Source organism: Mytilus edulis, chromosome 3, assembly GCF_963676685.1.
Source record: "Mytilus edulis chromosome 3, xbMytEdul2.2, whole genome shotgun sequence".
Lineage (NCBI taxonomy): Eukaryota > Metazoa > Mollusca > Bivalvia > Mytilida > Mytilidae > Mytilus > Mytilus edulis.
Window position 1 is genome coordinate 25,413,110 of NC_092346.1, and position 17,744 is coordinate 25,430,853.

The following is a 17,744-nucleotide window of genomic DNA, read 5'->3' on the forward strand; positions in this document are numbered from 1 at the left end:
GTTCTAAAATACTTGAGAAAAGTTGACAAAAATTTTAAGTTCATTTAACATATTGAAAAATCAAAGTATCACACTCTCACATATTACAACATATTACTGTTCAGTTCAAAACTACATTCTTCATTAAATATGAAGTTCTTCGTTAAATATAGTTTTTGTTAAATAGTACGAGAGAAAAAAGTGACAAAAAATTTAAAGTTCTTTTAACATAATGAAAATTCAAACTATTAACAAACAGAAAGTGTGTGTTTGGCGGTTCTGAAAAGCAGTCATAAGCCCCTGTCCATCTGCTGATCTTGTATGAAATCATTCTGTACAGTATGATATGAAAAAAGTGTGGCTTGAATATTTGATGGAGAGATAGACCTGGTGAATGCAATGCAGCCCCTGTTTTTTGAGTGAGGGTATAAAATTTAAGGAACAAACATGTTTAACCCCACCACATTATGTGCCTGTTCCAAGTCAAGAGCCTGTAATTGTGTGTTTAAGATTTTTTGTTGATTCACAAATATTTTTTCATTATTTTGCAAAGTTTGTTCTTGCATTGTGCTGCTACACCACTGTACAAGGTTAGAGGGAGAATAGGGCCTTCAAATATGTTTAACCCTGCTACATTCTTTGTGTGCTGGTCTCTAGACAGGAGCAGTGGTTGTCTTGGGTAACGGTTTCACATTTATCATGTCAGGGTCTTTTATCAGTGACTCTACATGTACACTATAATAAACAAATTACTTACTTACTTACTTACTTACTTACTGTACAGTATGGTGTTTTTCATAGTTGAAGGTTGTAAGGTAACCTATAATTGCTTACATCTACTTCATTTGACCTTTAGTCTGATTGACAAGGATACCAAATCTCATTATTTTTTTTATATATTATATTCCTAATGTAAAAATCAATTTTAAAATACTCAACATAAGTTTCAAATTTTATGAAAAGATGAATACAAATACTTACTGAAGTTTCATCTTGGAGCTGTTTCCATGTAGCTTGCTGTGATGTAACCAAATAATAAAACTAATTTTAAAACATATCACAAGAATTTGTAAATTACATTTTCATTGTACATTATCTGTTATCTTAACATTGTCTTCTCATTATTTACAATTTTACCAATAACTTAAAAAAACATGAAAATATCAGGTAAAGTGTATGGTTTTCTATTGAACAGGAAAAATAAAAAAGATAGACTATTTTATAATTTCTGCCAGTAATGTGTTTCAATATTCAGACCAAAAAATATGGCTGATAAATGTTTTGCCTGACTTGTCAAACAAATTCTGTAATGTACATTGTATATTGTATAAAACAATGATTTAAGTTGATTCAACTACTTTTCTGGACAAAGAAAGATAACTCCAATTGAAAATTTCTTGCTATTGGGCAATATTGTGCAATTAGATATTTCTTGCTATTGTGCAATACTGTGCAATTGAAAATACTTGCTATTGCACAATTCTGTGCAATTGAAGATTTCTTGGTATTGCGCAATCCTGTGCAATTGAAAATTTCTTGCTATTGCACAATACTGTGCAATTGAAGATTTCTTGCTATTGCTGAATACTGTGCAATTGAAAATTTCTTGCTATTGCACAATACTTAATATAATAATTTTGGATCCTGATTTGGACCAACTTGAAAACTGGGCCCATAATCAAAAATCTAAGTACATGTTTAGATTCAGCATATCAAAGAAGCCCAAGAATTCAATTTTTGTTAAAATCAAATTTAGTTTAATTTTGGACCCTTTAGACTTTAATGTAGACCAATTTGAAAACAGGACAAAAAATTAAGAATCTACATACACAGTTAGATTTGGCATATCAAAGAACCCCAATTATTCAATTTTTAATGAAATCAAACAAAGTTTGATTTTGGACCCCGATTTGGACCAACTTGAAACCTGGGCCAATAATAAAAAATCTCTGTACATTTTTATATTCAGCATATCAAAGAACCCCAAGGATTCAATTTTTGTTAAAATCAAACTAAGTTTAATTTTGGACCCTTTGGACCTTAATGTAGACCAATTTGAAAACGGGACCAAAAATTAAGAATCTACATGCACAGTTAGATTCGGCATATCAAAGTACCCCAATTATTCAATTTTTGATGGAATCAAACAAAGTTTAATTTTGGACCCTTTGGGCCCTTATTCCTAAACTGTTGGGACGAAAACTCCCAAAATCAATCCCAACCTTCCTTTTATGGTCATAAACCTTGTGTTTAAATTTCATAGATTTCTATCTACTTATACTATAGTTATGGTGCAAAAACCAGGAAAAATGCTTATTTGGGCCCCTTTTTGGCCCCTTATTCCTAAACTGTTGAGATGTCAACTCCCAAAATCAATCCCAACCTTCCTTTTGTGTTCATAAACCTTGTGTTTAAATTTCATTGATTTCTATTTACTTATACTAAAGTTATTGTGCAAAAACCAAGAATAATGCTTTTTTTAGCCCCTTTTTTGGCCCCTAATTCCTAAACAGTTGGAACCATAACTCCCAAAATCAATCCCAACCTTCCTTTTGTGGTCATAAACCTTGTGTCAAAATTTCATAGATTTCTATTTACTTAAAGTTAAACTAAAGTTATAGTGCGAAAACCAAGAAAATGCTTATTTGGGCCCTTTTTGGCCCCTAATTCCTAAACCGTTGGGTCCAAAACTTCCAAAATCAAGCCCAATCTTCCTTTTGTGGTCATAAACCTTGTGTTTAAATTTCATAGATTTCTATTTACTTAAACTAAAGTTATAGTGCGAAAACCAAAAGTATTTGGATGACAACGACGACGACGCTGACGCCAACGTGATACCAATATACTACAAAAAAAATTCAATTTTTGCAGTCGTATAAAAACTAAGGCAGAAATTGAGTAAATATATGAAAATTCACTGTGAGTGGACCGATTTACATAAGCAATACTGAATTTTCTTTTTAATCAAATGTTCAAATAGCTTTATTCAAAATTAAAATTAACAAAATAACCGTTGCAAGAAAAAGATGTTACTGAAACACTTGTACTACATGAGCTTAAGGGTAAACTTATAATTCTAATTTTTTAAATATCAGTCTGTATTAATATTGTACATCAAATAACAGAAACATCTTACCAATTTTTCTATGTCACCTACTCCTTTCCTTTTTTCTATATTATCCTTTATTTGTGACAAATTATTTGTGTCACAAAGAAAACTCCAATCAAATTCTGGCGTTTTTATAACTAAAGGTGAATTCCATGGGCTGACTCCTTGGTTTTGGTTTTGTTTTTTTTTCTGCACCAGTCTGATGGAAAAAATACAAAAATAAACAACTAACTAAAATGAAATCAATAGACCAATCGACAGAAGCAAAGTGCAAGAAGGGTTAAACTGAGTATTCCCTGGCATTCATATCCAAAGAGGAAAACGTGGCTGTACAAATTATCTTTACTTTAATTATGTTGCTGCTCTATTTTTTAACATTGATTTATTTTTGAGGAGGTTATCATTGTCACATTAGTTCAATTGTGATCATAAAAATGCTAATGTTGTACTCTGGTCTTGCTTTTGTGTTAACATGAACAATAAATTGCTTCACTGAGTGCAGCTGGATATGACTGCAGATGTCCAACCCTGAAAAATTGGGACCAAAATGGACACAATATTCACGCTTGATACAGGTTTGAATTTGGATTGTAATTAAATATTTGACACATAATAGGTGTCTGCCACAGAATAACTATAGTCATAGAACTTAACTAGAGGCTCTAAAGAGCCTGTGTCGCTCACCTTGGTCTTGTGCATATTAAATGGACACGGATAAATTCATGACATAATTGTGTTTTGGTGATAGTGATGTGTTTGTAGATCTTACTTTACTGAACATTCTTGTTGCTACAATTATCTCTATCTATAATGAACTTGGCCCAGTAATTACAATGGAAAATATTTTCTAAAAATTTACAAAAATTTATGAAAAATGTTAAAAAATTAACTATAAAGGTCAATAACTCCTTAAGTGGTCAATTGACTATTTTGGTCATGTGAAACTTATTTGTAGATCTTGTTTTGCTGAACGTTATTGCTGTATACAGTTTATCTCTATCTATAATAATATTCAAGATAATAACAAAAAACAAAAAACGGAAAAATTTCCTTAAAATTACCAATTCAGGACAGTAAGCTAACAACGGGTTGTCTGATCCATGTGAAAACATCAGGGAAGATAGATATTGACCTGATAAACAATTAAACCCTGTCAGATTTTCTCTTAATGCTTCGGTTTTTGAGTTATAAGCCAAAAACTGCATTTTACCCCTATGTTCTATTATTAGCCGTGGCAGCCATTTTGGTTGATTGGCCAGGTCACGCCACACATTTTTTAAACAAGTTACCAAATAATGATTGTGGCCAAGTTTAGTTTAATTTGGCCCAGTAGTTACAGAGAAGAAGATTTTTGTAAAAGATGACTAAGATTTACGAAAAAATGGTTAAAAATTGACTATAAAGGGCAATAACTCCTTCAGGGGTCAACTGACCATTATGGTCATGCTGACTTATTTGTAAATCTTACTTTGCTGAACATTATTGCTGTTTACAGTTTATCTCTATCTATAATAATATTCAAGATAATAACCAAAAACAGCAAAATTTCCTTAAAATTACCAATTCAGGGGCAGCAACCCAACAACAGGTTGTCCGATTCATCTGAAAATTTCAGGACAGATAGATCTTGACCTGATAAACACTTTTACCGCATGTCAGATTTGCTCTAAATGCTTTGGTTTTTTGAGTTATAAGCCAAAAACTGCATTTTACCCCTATGTTCTATTTTTAGCCATGGCGTCCATCTTGGTTGGTTGGCCAGGTCACGCCACACATTTTTTAAACAAAATATCCCAAAGATGATTGTGGCCAAGTTTGGATTAATTTGGCCCAGTAGTTTCAGAGGAGAAGATTTTTGTAAAAGATTACTAAGATTTACGAAAAATGGTTAAAAATTGACTATAAAGGTCAATAACTCCTAAAGGGGTCAACTGACTATTTTGGTCATGTTGACTTATTTGTAAATCTTACTTTGCTGAACATTATTGCTGTTTACAGTTTATCTCTATCTATAATAATATTCAAGATAATAGCCAAAAACAGCAAAAATTCCCTAAAATTACCAGTTCAGGGGCAGCAACCCAATAACTGGTTGTCGGATTAATCTGAAAATTTGAGGGCAGATAGACCTTGACCTGATAAACAATTTTACCCCATGTCAGATTTGCTCTAAATGCTTTGGTTTTTGAGTTATAAGCCAAAAACTGCATTTTACCCCTATGTTCTATTTTTAGCCATGCTGCCATCTTGGTTGGTTGGCCGGGTCACGCCACACATTTTTTAAACTAGATACCCCAATGATGATTGTGGCCAAGTTTGGTTTAATTTGGCCCAGTAGTTTCAGAGGAGAAGATTTTTGTAAAAGTTAACGACGACGGACGACGGACGACGGACGACGACGACGCCGACGCCGGACGCCAAGTGATGGGAAAAGCTCACTTGGCCCTTTGGGCCAGGTGAGCTAAAAATTGGTTATATGATTTGAATTTATATTCATTTTTTTTTTGCTTTTATGCAATACACTATGCTGTTGCGATTTGACCACCTCCTCCCCTCAATAAAATTGACCCTGGTTTTTTTTCTCAATACACTATCCTGTTGAATATTAACCCCCCAAAAAAAGTTTTGAAGAAATTCTGTTTTATAATTTCTGAAATCTGAAATAAGAAAAAATAGTCCCCCCCCCCCCCCTCAATTCTTTTTTCACCTTCCCCTTTCCCTTATTCCCCCAAAAAAATTATTCCCTGAAGTTATAATCATATATTCAATTCAAATTTCTAATAAAGTTTGCAAACATAATTATTTTAATTACCCTTTTAAATACACCATACAAGTCTTAAAATATAAAATGACATTCATGAGGGGGGTAGGAGGGTCCTGATCCCGAAATCCTGGGCTTAAAAACACGAAATCCCTAATTTAGATAAATTTAAATCCCGACATTCGAAATTCCAAAAAGAATTCCCGGAACCAGAAAGGGTCAATCCCGAAATCCTGAGCTTAAAAACACCTGATCCTGGAGTCCTGTAAAGGTCCTATCCCCCCTCATTCATAGTCATGGCTAAAATTAATATTAGTTAATAGTAACTCTTAAAAATAAATTGACAGCTAATCACCTCAAGACAATCATCATTTCTTAATACATAATTTACAAGTAGTGTAAGGGAGGTAATCAAACATTGTTGTTTTAAATTTAGATTGGATTACATCCCTTAGACTGCTTTTAAATTGTCTTAATTGTCCTTCAACCAAAAATAAAACCTTGTTTTTCCCTTTATTTTGGCCTCAAATTCCAAAATGGTTTGAGCTATTACCCCCCATAGTCAATCCTAACCATCCCTTTGTTGTATGGAAACTTGTAGTATAATTTCAGAGATATTCATACACTTTAACACAAGTTATTGTCTGGAAACTACAAAAAAACTTATTTGGGCCCCTTTTTTTTGGCCCCTAATTCCTAAACAGTTGGGATCATAACCAAAATCAATCCCAACCTTCCTTTAGTGGTTATAAACCTTGTGTTATTTCATTGATTTCTGTCTGTTTTCGGATGTCGCTGGCGCTGATGACAACGTGATACCAATGTACGATTAATCTTTTAAATTTTTTTGTGGTCCTATAAAAATTACAATGCTTCAAGATGTCAAAAAACATTTTGTTGTTGCAATGTAGATGTGTTGAATGAAATCCACACAAAATGTGTATCCAACAGTTATTAATCAGTCAGAGCTTTGACACATACAAGTCAGAATTTCATGACTAATTAGAATATTTGGTGTCATGAGTTACCTCCCATTATTTTTAAACAAAAACTGACTTCTACAAGTTAGATGAGATATCATGCCATTTTTCCTCACGAAGTCTTATCAACAAAAATATGAACAAGACCCTAAAAGAAAGGATTCGTGTATTTGTGATAAATAGTGAAAATGTTATGTATCTAGTTTTAATACATTTAAACAACACCTAAAGATAGAATTTGATAATGTTCTATAGCATCATACAAATTTTCATGGTTAATTATTGAGTTATGTTTCACTATAAATCTGTTTAAAGATACTTAAAATTTCCTTAATCCTGTGATCATAATGCAACCTGAATAAGTTTAGCTTTATTAAGTCCAAAAAGGCTAATATCATACTTTATAAATTTCATAATCTAACTTGCACAAGTTTGTTAAAAAAAATCCAAGAAGATATATGATTGCCACTGAGACTCTTCATCAGAGACCAAATGTCAGAAGTCTCATAACTGTTAATGAAATCACAATATGCACATAAGTGGATCCAGGGGGGGGGGGACTTTTGTGGGAAAAATTTGGTTGATTATATAGGGAATCACTGAAGCATGTCTGAAGCGGCCATCCCCTTAGGTCAGTCAGTGGGCCCCCCTTATGAAAAGTTCTGGATCCGCCACTAATACATCACTGAGACTGAACTACACAAAAATTCCTTTTACAGGGTATAAGCCTTACCTGTGGCTGTAAGTAATAGAAGATAAATGTCTGCTCCCTTTTAATCTGTTAAGCTGATGGCATCTACATTGTTGGCATACAACCCTCAATCCAAAGCTGGCCATTTTCTAGAAATTAAAATTAATTTATTATACATGTTATAAAATAATAAAATGTTTACAATGAAAACCATTTATAAGCTTAAAAAATGAAATAAATTAATTAAGAGTCCACTTGGAAAATGAGGTCAAGTTCAGATCAAATCTGTCAGTGTCAGTCTGACATGTTCATCTTTAAATCATTCCATACACACATCAAGGCCCTATTGCTTATAGTATCAGAGAGTGAAAACATTTTCCACTGAACCATAAAAATAAGGTCAAGGAAAGATGAAACTGCTACTTCCAAAAAATTCTACAAAAGAAAATGCCTGCAGTACCATGAAGTGGGTTATACATGTACATTGACCTATAATGGTTTACTTTTATAAATTGTTATTTGGATGGAGAGTTGTCTCATTGGCATCACACAACATCTTCCTATATCTACTCATTGGGGTCTAAGCGTGAAGTGAGATTGCTGTTTTTTTGTAAGCGTGACACATAAAATGCAAATTATTGTGCCATGAAAACGGGAAATGAGGTCTAGTGGGACACAGGAAATTACAATAAAATGAGAATTGCTTACGTACATAGTGTAAGCGGGAAACAGGAATCTGACAAAACAGTAACATGAGTAAGCGGGAGGATCTGGGATCAGAACCCCGGGTCCCCCAATGAGACCTCAGGGTTTGGTATAAAATTTTGTTATTTTACTTTTTATTCGAGCAGCACTGAACTATGAAAATGAGGTCAAGGACCATGGACATATATAGAAAACCCAAACTTTATAACAGGGGGACAAAAAAAACTTCACATGGGTGTATCTGTATCTGGTGGGTCTCATTGGGGTCTAAGCATGACATGGGATTGGCGGATTATTCATAAAACCTGACACATGATAGTCGAATATTAAAGCCTGAAAACAGGAAATGAAGTTTGGCCGGACATGGGAAATAATATGCGCAATTATGGCAAAGAGAAGCGGGATATGGGATTTTCATTAAACTATAAATGGGATCTGTGATCAGGCACCCCCCCAAATACAGCTCATCGCTTTTTGTCCTATCAAGCGGCAAGGTCAGCCGGGAATAGCGATAAGGTGTATGAGACCCCTATCTGTATTTCCTACTTCTGTAATACACCTTATCGCTAATCCTGGCCGCTTGAACTTTTTGACCCAAACAACAATCACTTTTCCAACGTGGCTTAAGATAATTTGTGTTATGCTATTGTTTAAAAGGTAATTCAATTTGAATAAGTAACAATTTTTTTCACTTTTAAAAACATACGTTTTATGATTATTAGGTTTTCTGTGTTTTGGTGTACTTTTTGGTAATTCTATAGACCCTAAAAACTTTTTAAATGGTTTTTAGTCAAACCTTTCATCTTTTCCTTCAAATCTGGGATTGTGAGGTTTTTGTGGCTATTCCTCAGTTACTATTGTTATAAATATGGAAACAAAATGCTAAATATTTAAGGATTTAAACACTATAGGAGGTGAAGAGCGTACGAAGTAACAAAAACACACTTGAATCCTTCTCCACAGTGCTTCAAAGGGAGATAAATGCGGCACTTCCGGTAAATTTGGACAAAGAAATTTGCAGTAAAATAATAATGAAATAATATAAATTTAGGAGATTGTCACACAATACAAAGACAGTAATTTGATTAGGTACAATGAGATGCTTGGAAAAAAAACTGACGTTGAAAGTCTATATTAATAAATATTTGTATACGTATAATGTAACATTCCACCTCACCCATCAGGCCCATACATATCTGTTTATATTTTGATCCTTTGCAAGAGTTTCTCTGAAAACTTTTTGATAAATGATGTTATAATATATTTTCCTTTTGTAACTTATGATCTATATCCTTTATTTTGTTGGGAACAAATACTGTTACTTGATATTTTTTGTTCCGATAAAAATAAATTATATAGGCACTGGCTACCTTGGCTACGGTTACATGGAAATGTAACATCAATAAAAATATTATGGTTACATTGGAGACTAATTGCCTGAATACAGGGTTGGGTAAGGATCCCATTAATTATGAAGTATCGATAATAATTGGGTCTACTGTTACATTGCGTTATTATAACATTATTAATGCACTTTAATGTAGGCTAGATTAATTAAACTTAAATGTTCTATTGTTGTGTTGCTTATTTTTATTGGCAATAAGAATGAAATTACTATCACAAAATATCTGGACTTTGAAAATGAAAACACAGATTCCACCAGGTTCAACATGTCGGCAAATTGCTTTCACAAATGACTTGTTTTTTATGTTTTATTGGGGTTTTAAGCTATTCTAAGTTTTGATATGGTACCTCACACATATATATATATGCTTCCAACAAAACAAATTGGACGAAAATATAAACCTCACAACAAGGATTTTTATATACAAATCCTTGACTGCAAGAGTAAAAAAATATTGTAGTTTCTTTAACTTTAAAAAGTATAATACAGAAGGGAATTGTACAGTATCAAAAACAGATGTGCATATTGCTGCATCATTCATTTGAGTGATGCTTGGTTTCACCAGGATTCGTCGAACTAAAACATGCTCCCAAAAACAACATATTGGATTTGTAGAAACTGTAAAATTGCAAATAAAAATATAAAAAATTGTCCGCAATTTTGTTAATTTAAAAAAAAGTTTTCAAGTTTTATTTTATTCGTATTACCCATGTTACCAGAGACATATAATTCAATTAAATGTCTCTGATATTACTAGTCCCAGCGTACATTGAAGCGAATTAATGTAACAATAACGAAATGTAACCGCAGACTCAATAATAATTGTTACATTCATAATTAATCCGTTCCTTACCAAACCTTGCATCCCTGCTATTAGTCTCCAATGTAACAACAATATTTTTATTATTTGTTACATTTCCATGTACATTTTAGCCAGTGCCAATAATATATTCCAACACATTTCTTTCTTCTAAAACTTATATTATTATAAATGAACTTTTATCCCATAACACTATAACTTAGATTTAAAGGTCTGGTAAAAACACAATTTAACTAGTATTATTATGCAAAGACATGCAAATTTATATAAGGAGAATGCATAATTTTGATCAGGCGTAATTAAGACCTCAGTCTCAGATCAGTATAGAACTTTTGTATTAAGGTTCCACTAAAGCCAAAATATAGGACACTTCATAAACATCTAAACTTTGCCTGTATTTTTCAACCTATAATGAATAAAGTGCTAAACTATGGGAACATATCTTCATTAAACATACTTAACATATACACACTGTGTAAATTGTAAATAAACTTGAAATTGTTATGTTATGGCCAAACTGGTTCTTGGGGTGAACACTAAATTTTCCAAAAAATCTGGAAGACAACTTAATTTGATTAAAATTGGTATGGACGAATACTGTTACATGTAATGAAGTACAAGCTAATGTTTCAATGGCATATTCGTCCAATTTCTGTATTGTACCTTTGATATTTTTTCACTTAGATACATGAAATTAGCTTTATCTTGTAAATCAATACATTTTCTCCGGGTGTGGGGGTTTCTCGCTGCATTGAAGACCCATTGGTGGCCTTCGGCTGTTGTCTGCTCTATGATTGGGTTGTTTGACATATTCTCAATTTTATCTTAACAGTTTTCCTAGTAAAAACTGGGAAAACTGATTTGTTTATCACATTTGTTTATTTATATTTCACATACACAATAACATACTATATCTTTAACAAGACCAAATCATTTGGTAACCATGGTATCAATGTTGAGGTTGATATTTTTTTTTTGAACATCTAAAACGTTACAGGTTTAATTTTATTTTTACACCATGGTGATCAATTTTTTGTCACTGCTTTTAGTTTTCTGCCCAAATAACATGAATAAGTTGAAAGCTAATTTCATTGTTGTAAACTCAGTTTTTTTCTAATTAACCACTATGTGCTTTAATTTGTTCGGTCCATTTACAGAAATGGGTTAACTTTTAAATAATAATCATTTTTTTCATGGCTTTCTATAAACTCATTTTATTATGGTTAGGCATTTTATTTATTAATATCTGTATACTATTCCATAATGATCATCATTGTGTTCAAAATACAAATGATGTTAACATTTTAATAGTGATGTTACACACATCATGAACATGCACCTCATGTTCTTTGGGATTAGATCATGACTTTGAAAAAGAAAAGCTTCATATTAGAAAAACTTATTTGAGATAATCTATAATAGATTTACCATGCATAAAAGTATTTTTTGATTAGTGTATTATTTTGGATCAACTCAATTTTCAATGTGATCAATCAATTTTGTAAAAAAGAATTTAAGGTTGTTAATAAATTTGGTACCAAATTTAAACAATTTTATTTTAACATATATTTTGAAAGGAGTGTAAACAGCTGATTTTGTCATAATGCTCAATATTTACCATTTATTTCAGGTAGAATGGCTTCTCCACCTAATATACAACAGCTGTCTTTACAACCAGTTCAGCCACAAGCAGACCATAGTGAAAGCTCCAGCCAATCATTATTAAATGTCTCCCTAAAGTCGTCTCCTTCCACGCTAAGTTTGTCGAGTCCAGAGGGGATTGACTGTTATGGAAATGAGCGGCAAGTTTTGACGAAACAGACCAAATTTTTCAACAATGAAGCACTGAGTGATATTATCCTTACAGTTGGAGGCAACAAGTTTTATGCACATAAATTTATACTGGTTCAGTGTAGTGATGTGTTTGAAAGGATGCTTAGTGAAGACTGGAGTAACAGTGAGAAAAAGGTATTTATAAATATAATACTTGGTTGGATTCTGAGTTGTTGAAAAACTCATTCAAGTAAGCTGAGTTTCACAACCAGGGGTCGAAATTAGCGCTAGTCCGGTAGTCCGGGACTAGTAAAATTTGCGTCGGACCAGTAGATTTTGTCAGCTGGTGGTCCGGCGGACCAGTAGAAATTTGTCAATAAAAATCACTGATTGCATCGCAATCTCCGTTTGTTTACAAAACAATTTACCTGTGAAATCAATTACACGGTACTGGGGGGTATTACAATTGATCAAGTTAATTAATATCTCGGGTGAGCGTCCTTCACAACAATATAAAATGTGGAAATTTTTGGAAGGAGTTAAACCGCCGGACAAAGAAATTAAGATAACTGAAAATCAAAAGGAAGATCAAAATAAAGTATACGAAAGTGACAAAAGGAAACGCAAATACCAAAAATCATGGGAAAAAGATCGTGAATGGTTGCATTATATAGTAGATCGGAATTTAATGAACTGTACAATATGTGAAAAATTTATATTAGTGTTTGTCAAATTAAGGTCATTTTTACAGGACCAGTAGATTTGGAGCCGGACCAGTAGAGTTTTCAGTCCACTTGTCCGGCTGGCCAGTACACAAAAAAGCTTAAATTCGACCCCTGTTCACAACACTTACAAATTAACACATGATACGTAACTTATTCATATAGAGTGATGTTAAAAGATGTACATGTTCATTTATGATAAATATAGGAAATTTGAGGAGATTGTGTATTACTTTGTTATCTTAAGTTTCAGGAACTTAGCATATATTTAAGAACTTCTTGCTAAAATGTGTTTTAAAATTATGCAACTTGATGTGTTTTGCACCAAAATGATAGCCGTGTTCTGGATCGACACAAACAAGAAGAAAAAAAGAAAACATCATAAATGTGGGTAAAAATTGGATGTTATGTTTGATATACATGATATATAAGAAATAAAAATTGATATAATGTTTGATATAAAAAAATTTAGTTTTAACATATTTTTACCCAAAATCAAACCAAAATATCTTGTAAAGTAAGTCATGCAACTATGATTTTCTTTACATATATTGACTGCATATTTTAATTGACTTTGTGTCAAACAAAATGATGTAAATAATTGTAGTACATGTATGTCATTAATAATGTTTGTGCATACATCACAATGTTAAATACTTTGTTAATTGATTTAAACAAGCGACAGATGTGCATACTGTACATGAATTCGTTTTAAGAACTTTTATTTTGATTAAGGCCATCTAGCTTATTTCAAAAATATTTATAATTTTTTTCACAGGAAGTAGAATTGGTAGAAGAAAATGAATGTGTTGAAGTATTTCCACGATTTCTAAAGTTTTTATACAGTTGCCATATCAAACTTAACATGGACAATACCTTACCTGTCCTCATTCTAGCAGATAAATACAATGTTACCAGTCTTAGACAGGTTTGTACGAACTTTGCATGCTCTTTTATCATCCCAAAGCTACAATTGAAAGATGTGTTCCATCAGTGGTTCCAGTACGGTACAAAATGTTACCATAAGCAACTGATTACTTCCTGTGTCAATGTTCTGGCGGAGAAAATGGACGAGGTAATTGGGTCTGTTGAGTGGGAGCAAGAGTGGATAACTCTTGACAGAGATCAATTGGTGGAATTTTTACGAAGTTCAGATCTGATTGTGAAAGATGAATACGAACTATGGAAAGCTGCTGTAAAATGGCTGATTTCATCGCAGCACCAAGCTCGGCTTGATAACCTTGAAACTAACTTACAGGAAATCGTGAAATATATCAGGTTTCCAATGATGTCTCCTCAACAATTGTGTGAGATTGAAAGAGCAGATATAGTGCAGAAGCATCCAGAACTATTTCAGAAGCCGTTTTTACTGGCTTATAAGTACCATGCTTTAACATTGACAGGACGAGCACATGAAAAATGTTTTACATCACCTGCTTGTCTGCTGAGAAATTACACAGATTTACGATGGGAAAAACGATTTGTCATTCATTACCCATCATGCCAGAGGTTTAATGAGATCAGTGAAAGATTTTCAACAAGAGCATCCTCACTTCCTGTTCAAGTTTGGGATTGGGAATTGAAAGTCTTCCCAAAAGGCTTTAGTTCAAATGCAGATGACTTCAGATGTATATTGTATTCTAATCTGATCTTAGACCAACCACGACCAATTGAGTATTTATTGTCTATAGTGGGAAAAGATGAGATAATTCATTCTGTTTTTGGGAGGAAAAGTTTCTCGAAAACAAGGTACACAGCTGATACAGAAATGGACAAGAAAGTGGGAGTAGGAGAGCTTGCACAATCAAATTCTCCCTACCTTGTTGAGGATAAATTGATCTTACAGATATCACTGAAACCAGTAGATTAAGAATAGATATAGGACATAATTGTCTCAAAGGTGTTAGAACTTATGTTGATTTAAAAGCACTTTTCTTCATTTGTACGCAAAAGTTTTATTTCAAATTATACAAAAAGTTGTATTTTCTGGAATATTTATGTGTGTGATGGTCTTTTTTGAAGTATTTCCTGTTAAAGTGGTTTCAGTTCACCTGATAATGTTTATCTTGTGTCTCATGCAATATTCTTTTACTAATGACACAGATAAACAAGATTGATGCATTATCATGCAAATTGGTGCAAATATTAACTTTAATCATGTTAATCATGAAACATTCCAGACATACATCTTCCTATATTTATAAGAATCGTGCAAGATAAGAACTAGAAACAAATAGTTCAGAAGCAGAGCTCCTAAGTCAGGACCATTATAATTATTGATTGTTATATTGTTTATGCATGTTATATATAATTATTGTTACTGTGATACTATTAGGTCTGTTCTAAAACTTATCAGATGGGTGCATGGGAGGTAATCAAATTAACAAAATATGACGGCTTTATTTTTGCTTAAAATTTTGTAATAATTATAAGTAAAATGAAAATATCTATTAATTGGTAGTAGCAGTCTTTAAAAGTGCCTTCCATGCAAACTATCGTAGAATTCTTGAACAGCCCTTAGTTAGAAGTCCCTTATACATGAAATTGTTATGATTTTTGTCTGGAAAATATTTTTACATTGAGTATTTATTATAGTAAGTATTACTTTCTAAACTCTAAACCAAGAGAAATGTAAAAATATGTTTAGATGTATCCTTTTAGAAAATGTATTTTTTATAGGAAGTTATGAACACTCATCTTTTAAGGTTTTTGTTTGGAAAAATATCTATGGAGTTGGTAGAGAATGCATAGTGTAATTCACAAGGACAAAAATTCATTTTGGGAATTGGTTAACTGAATATTTTTATGTTAAAATATGTTCATTCAACTTTTTTAATGTTATAAAAAAGTGTTCAGTCCCAGTGGTATTTATTTTAGACAGGTTTCTTTTCATCGCTATAACAACATTACCATATGTTTTTTTGTCAGTAAATTGATATGATTGTCTCACTGAATTTGATAAAAAATTGTATGTGTTTCATTTCTTCATGTTGGTTGGCCATGTAACCATAACCTGAGAGACAAACACTTTATATAATTCTTAAATCATGGATGAACATATCCTGTATTTACATTATAATTGTTAATTTATTTTTTTGTAATTGTTATAATATTGTGAAAATGTGCATAAAATTTACCAAAAAAAACAATTTATAAAATTTTTACAAAATGAATCATATTTAAAAAAAAAAAAAAATTAAAAAAATGTACGTTTCAATTTCATATTGTTACACAATAAAATTGTACAGAATCAAAGAATAGATTGATTCTATCATAACATTTTTGTTGAACAAGTGTAAACAGGCTTAACTCAAAAGAAAAAAAGAAACTGTACACTTCAATACTTTCATATTTGTATTATATTGTAACTTTGTTTATATTCAAGGACTGTGTATCCTTATTGACCATGTGATCATTAAGTAACCTAGGATATAAGATTTAAAGTATTTTCATGATAAAGTTTGAATTTGTTTTGCAAACTACGGAAACAGCATCTAATAAGTTGATAACAGTATAGGCTCATGATAGGAACACAGTTTTTTACCTCATTGATGCCGAATCTTTAGATACTGTAAGCTTTTGCCATCAGCAGCATATATATACTGATATACCCTTAATATACAAAGGAGATAGACCATATCAGTTTTATGTGCTTTCATTTTTTACATTTTTTATTGTTTATGTGTTTTGAATTGCATTTCATCATTGATGTAGTTTAAGTACTGTAAAAAACATTCAATGTTATCAATGGCATGTCCTATATTCTTGTAATAATAAGTTTTCTTACAATGGATTAGTGCATTTAAAAAACTATCAATTGTAAGATATTGAAAACATTTTTTTTCAGGTAAAGGAACATGATCCATCTGATTTACCTTCAATTTAATGTTGTTTACCTGAGGGCTTTTTCATATTCAAACACATGAGGGATTGGTGGCACTTTTTTTTACCCCAACCACCCATAATATATAATTTTCATTTTTCTTACAAAATTCAGATGAAAATGCATCCATCCAAAATTAATTAATTTGAATGTCTCCCTTCCCCATTCGGTTTTAATCTGAAACAGCTCTTACAAAATTTGGCTTAGAACTGAAATGTTTGGAAAAACTAAAGTGAAATAAATGGCTGACACATGATGCCACATTGGTCGTAAAATAAGTGTAAAATATCATCACTGCTACATGTAAAATTAAAAAGGGATATGAGGATTATGTAATATGTTACCTTCACATTTTTCCAATTTTCATGTAGCTTACTGGATTTTTTGTTTAGGTTTTTTTTCATCTGTATTTAAGATTTCATTTTACAAAATTCTTGATAATGGTTAATATTTATTTCATATTGCACCTACTTGTAGTTTATTTGTTATACAGCTTTAAAATTTATAATTTTTATACGACCGCAAAAGTTGAAAATTTTTTGGTCGTATATTGGTATCACGTTGGCGTCGTTGTCGTCTTCGTCCGAAGACATTAGGTTTTCGCACTCTAACTTTAGAAAAGTAAATAGAAATCTATGAAATTTAAACACAAGGTTTATGACCATAAAAGGAAGGTTGGGATTGATTTTGGATGTTTTAGTCCCAACAGTTTAGGAATTAGGGGCCAAAAAGGGCCAAAATAAGCAATTTTTTTGGTTTTCGCACAATAACTTTAGTATAAGTAAACAGAAATCTATGAAATTTTAACATAAGGTCTATGACCACAAAAGGAAGAGGGGCCAAAAACAGGTCCCAAATAAGCATTTTTCTAGGTTTTTATGCACAATAACTTTAGTATTAGTTTATAGAAATCTAT

The 17,744-nt window shown here is 32.0% G+C and overlaps 2 protein-coding genes across 3 annotated transcripts in view; one reads left to right on the forward strand and one right to left on the reverse strand.

Moving 5' to 3' along the window:
• The window catches only part of LOC139516056 (serine--tRNA ligase, mitochondrial-like), a 28,446-nt gene extending 19,232 nt beyond the window's left edge, over nucleotides 1-9,214 (reverse strand). Inside the window, exons 1-4 of the mRNA XM_071305869.1 lie at nucleotides 9,171-9,214; nucleotides 7,563-7,669; nucleotides 3,116-3,287; nucleotides 961-996 (exon numbers count right to left, since the gene is read on the reverse strand). Coding sequence (XP_071161970.1) covers nucleotides 961-996; nucleotides 3,116-3,287; nucleotides 7,563-7,666 — 312 coding nt within the window. The 5' untranslated portion in view covers nucleotides 7,667-7,669; nucleotides 9,171-9,214. The remainder of the gene's footprint in view (nucleotides 1-960; nucleotides 997-3,115; nucleotides 3,288-7,562; nucleotides 7,670-9,170) is intronic.
• LOC139516054 (BTB/POZ domain-containing protein 17-like) lies at nucleotides 8,985-16,273 on the forward strand. 2 transcript variants are annotated; one of them, XM_071305868.1, is made up of 3 exons: nucleotides 8,985-9,220; nucleotides 12,081-12,418; nucleotides 13,724-16,273. In XM_071305868.1, the coding sequence occupies exons 2-3, from the start codon at nucleotides 12,086-12,088 to the stop codon at nucleotides 14,813-14,815; spliced, it is 1,425 nt and encodes a 474-aa protein (XP_071161969.1). In that variant the 5' UTR covers nucleotides 8,985-9,220; nucleotides 12,081-12,085; the 3' UTR covers nucleotides 14,816-16,273. The 2 variants fall into 2 exon arrangements, with proteins under 2 accessions (XP_071161969.1, XP_071161968.1); XM_071305867.1 differs by having other exon boundaries at nucleotides 9,196-9,314.
• The last annotated feature ends 1,471 nt before the right edge of the window (nucleotides 16,274-17,744 follow it).

What these genes read in the sequence shown, in the direction of transcription:
- LOC139516054 (XM_071305868.1), top strand. Translation starts at nt 12,086, where the DNA reads ATGGCTTCTCCACCTAATATACAACAGCTGTCTTTACAACCAGTTCAG. An exon ending in GGAGTAACAGTGAGAAAAAG is followed by an intron (nt 12,419 to 13,723) that starts GTATTTATAAAT and finishes TTTTTTTCACAG; the next exon opens with GAAGTAGAATTGGTAGAAGA.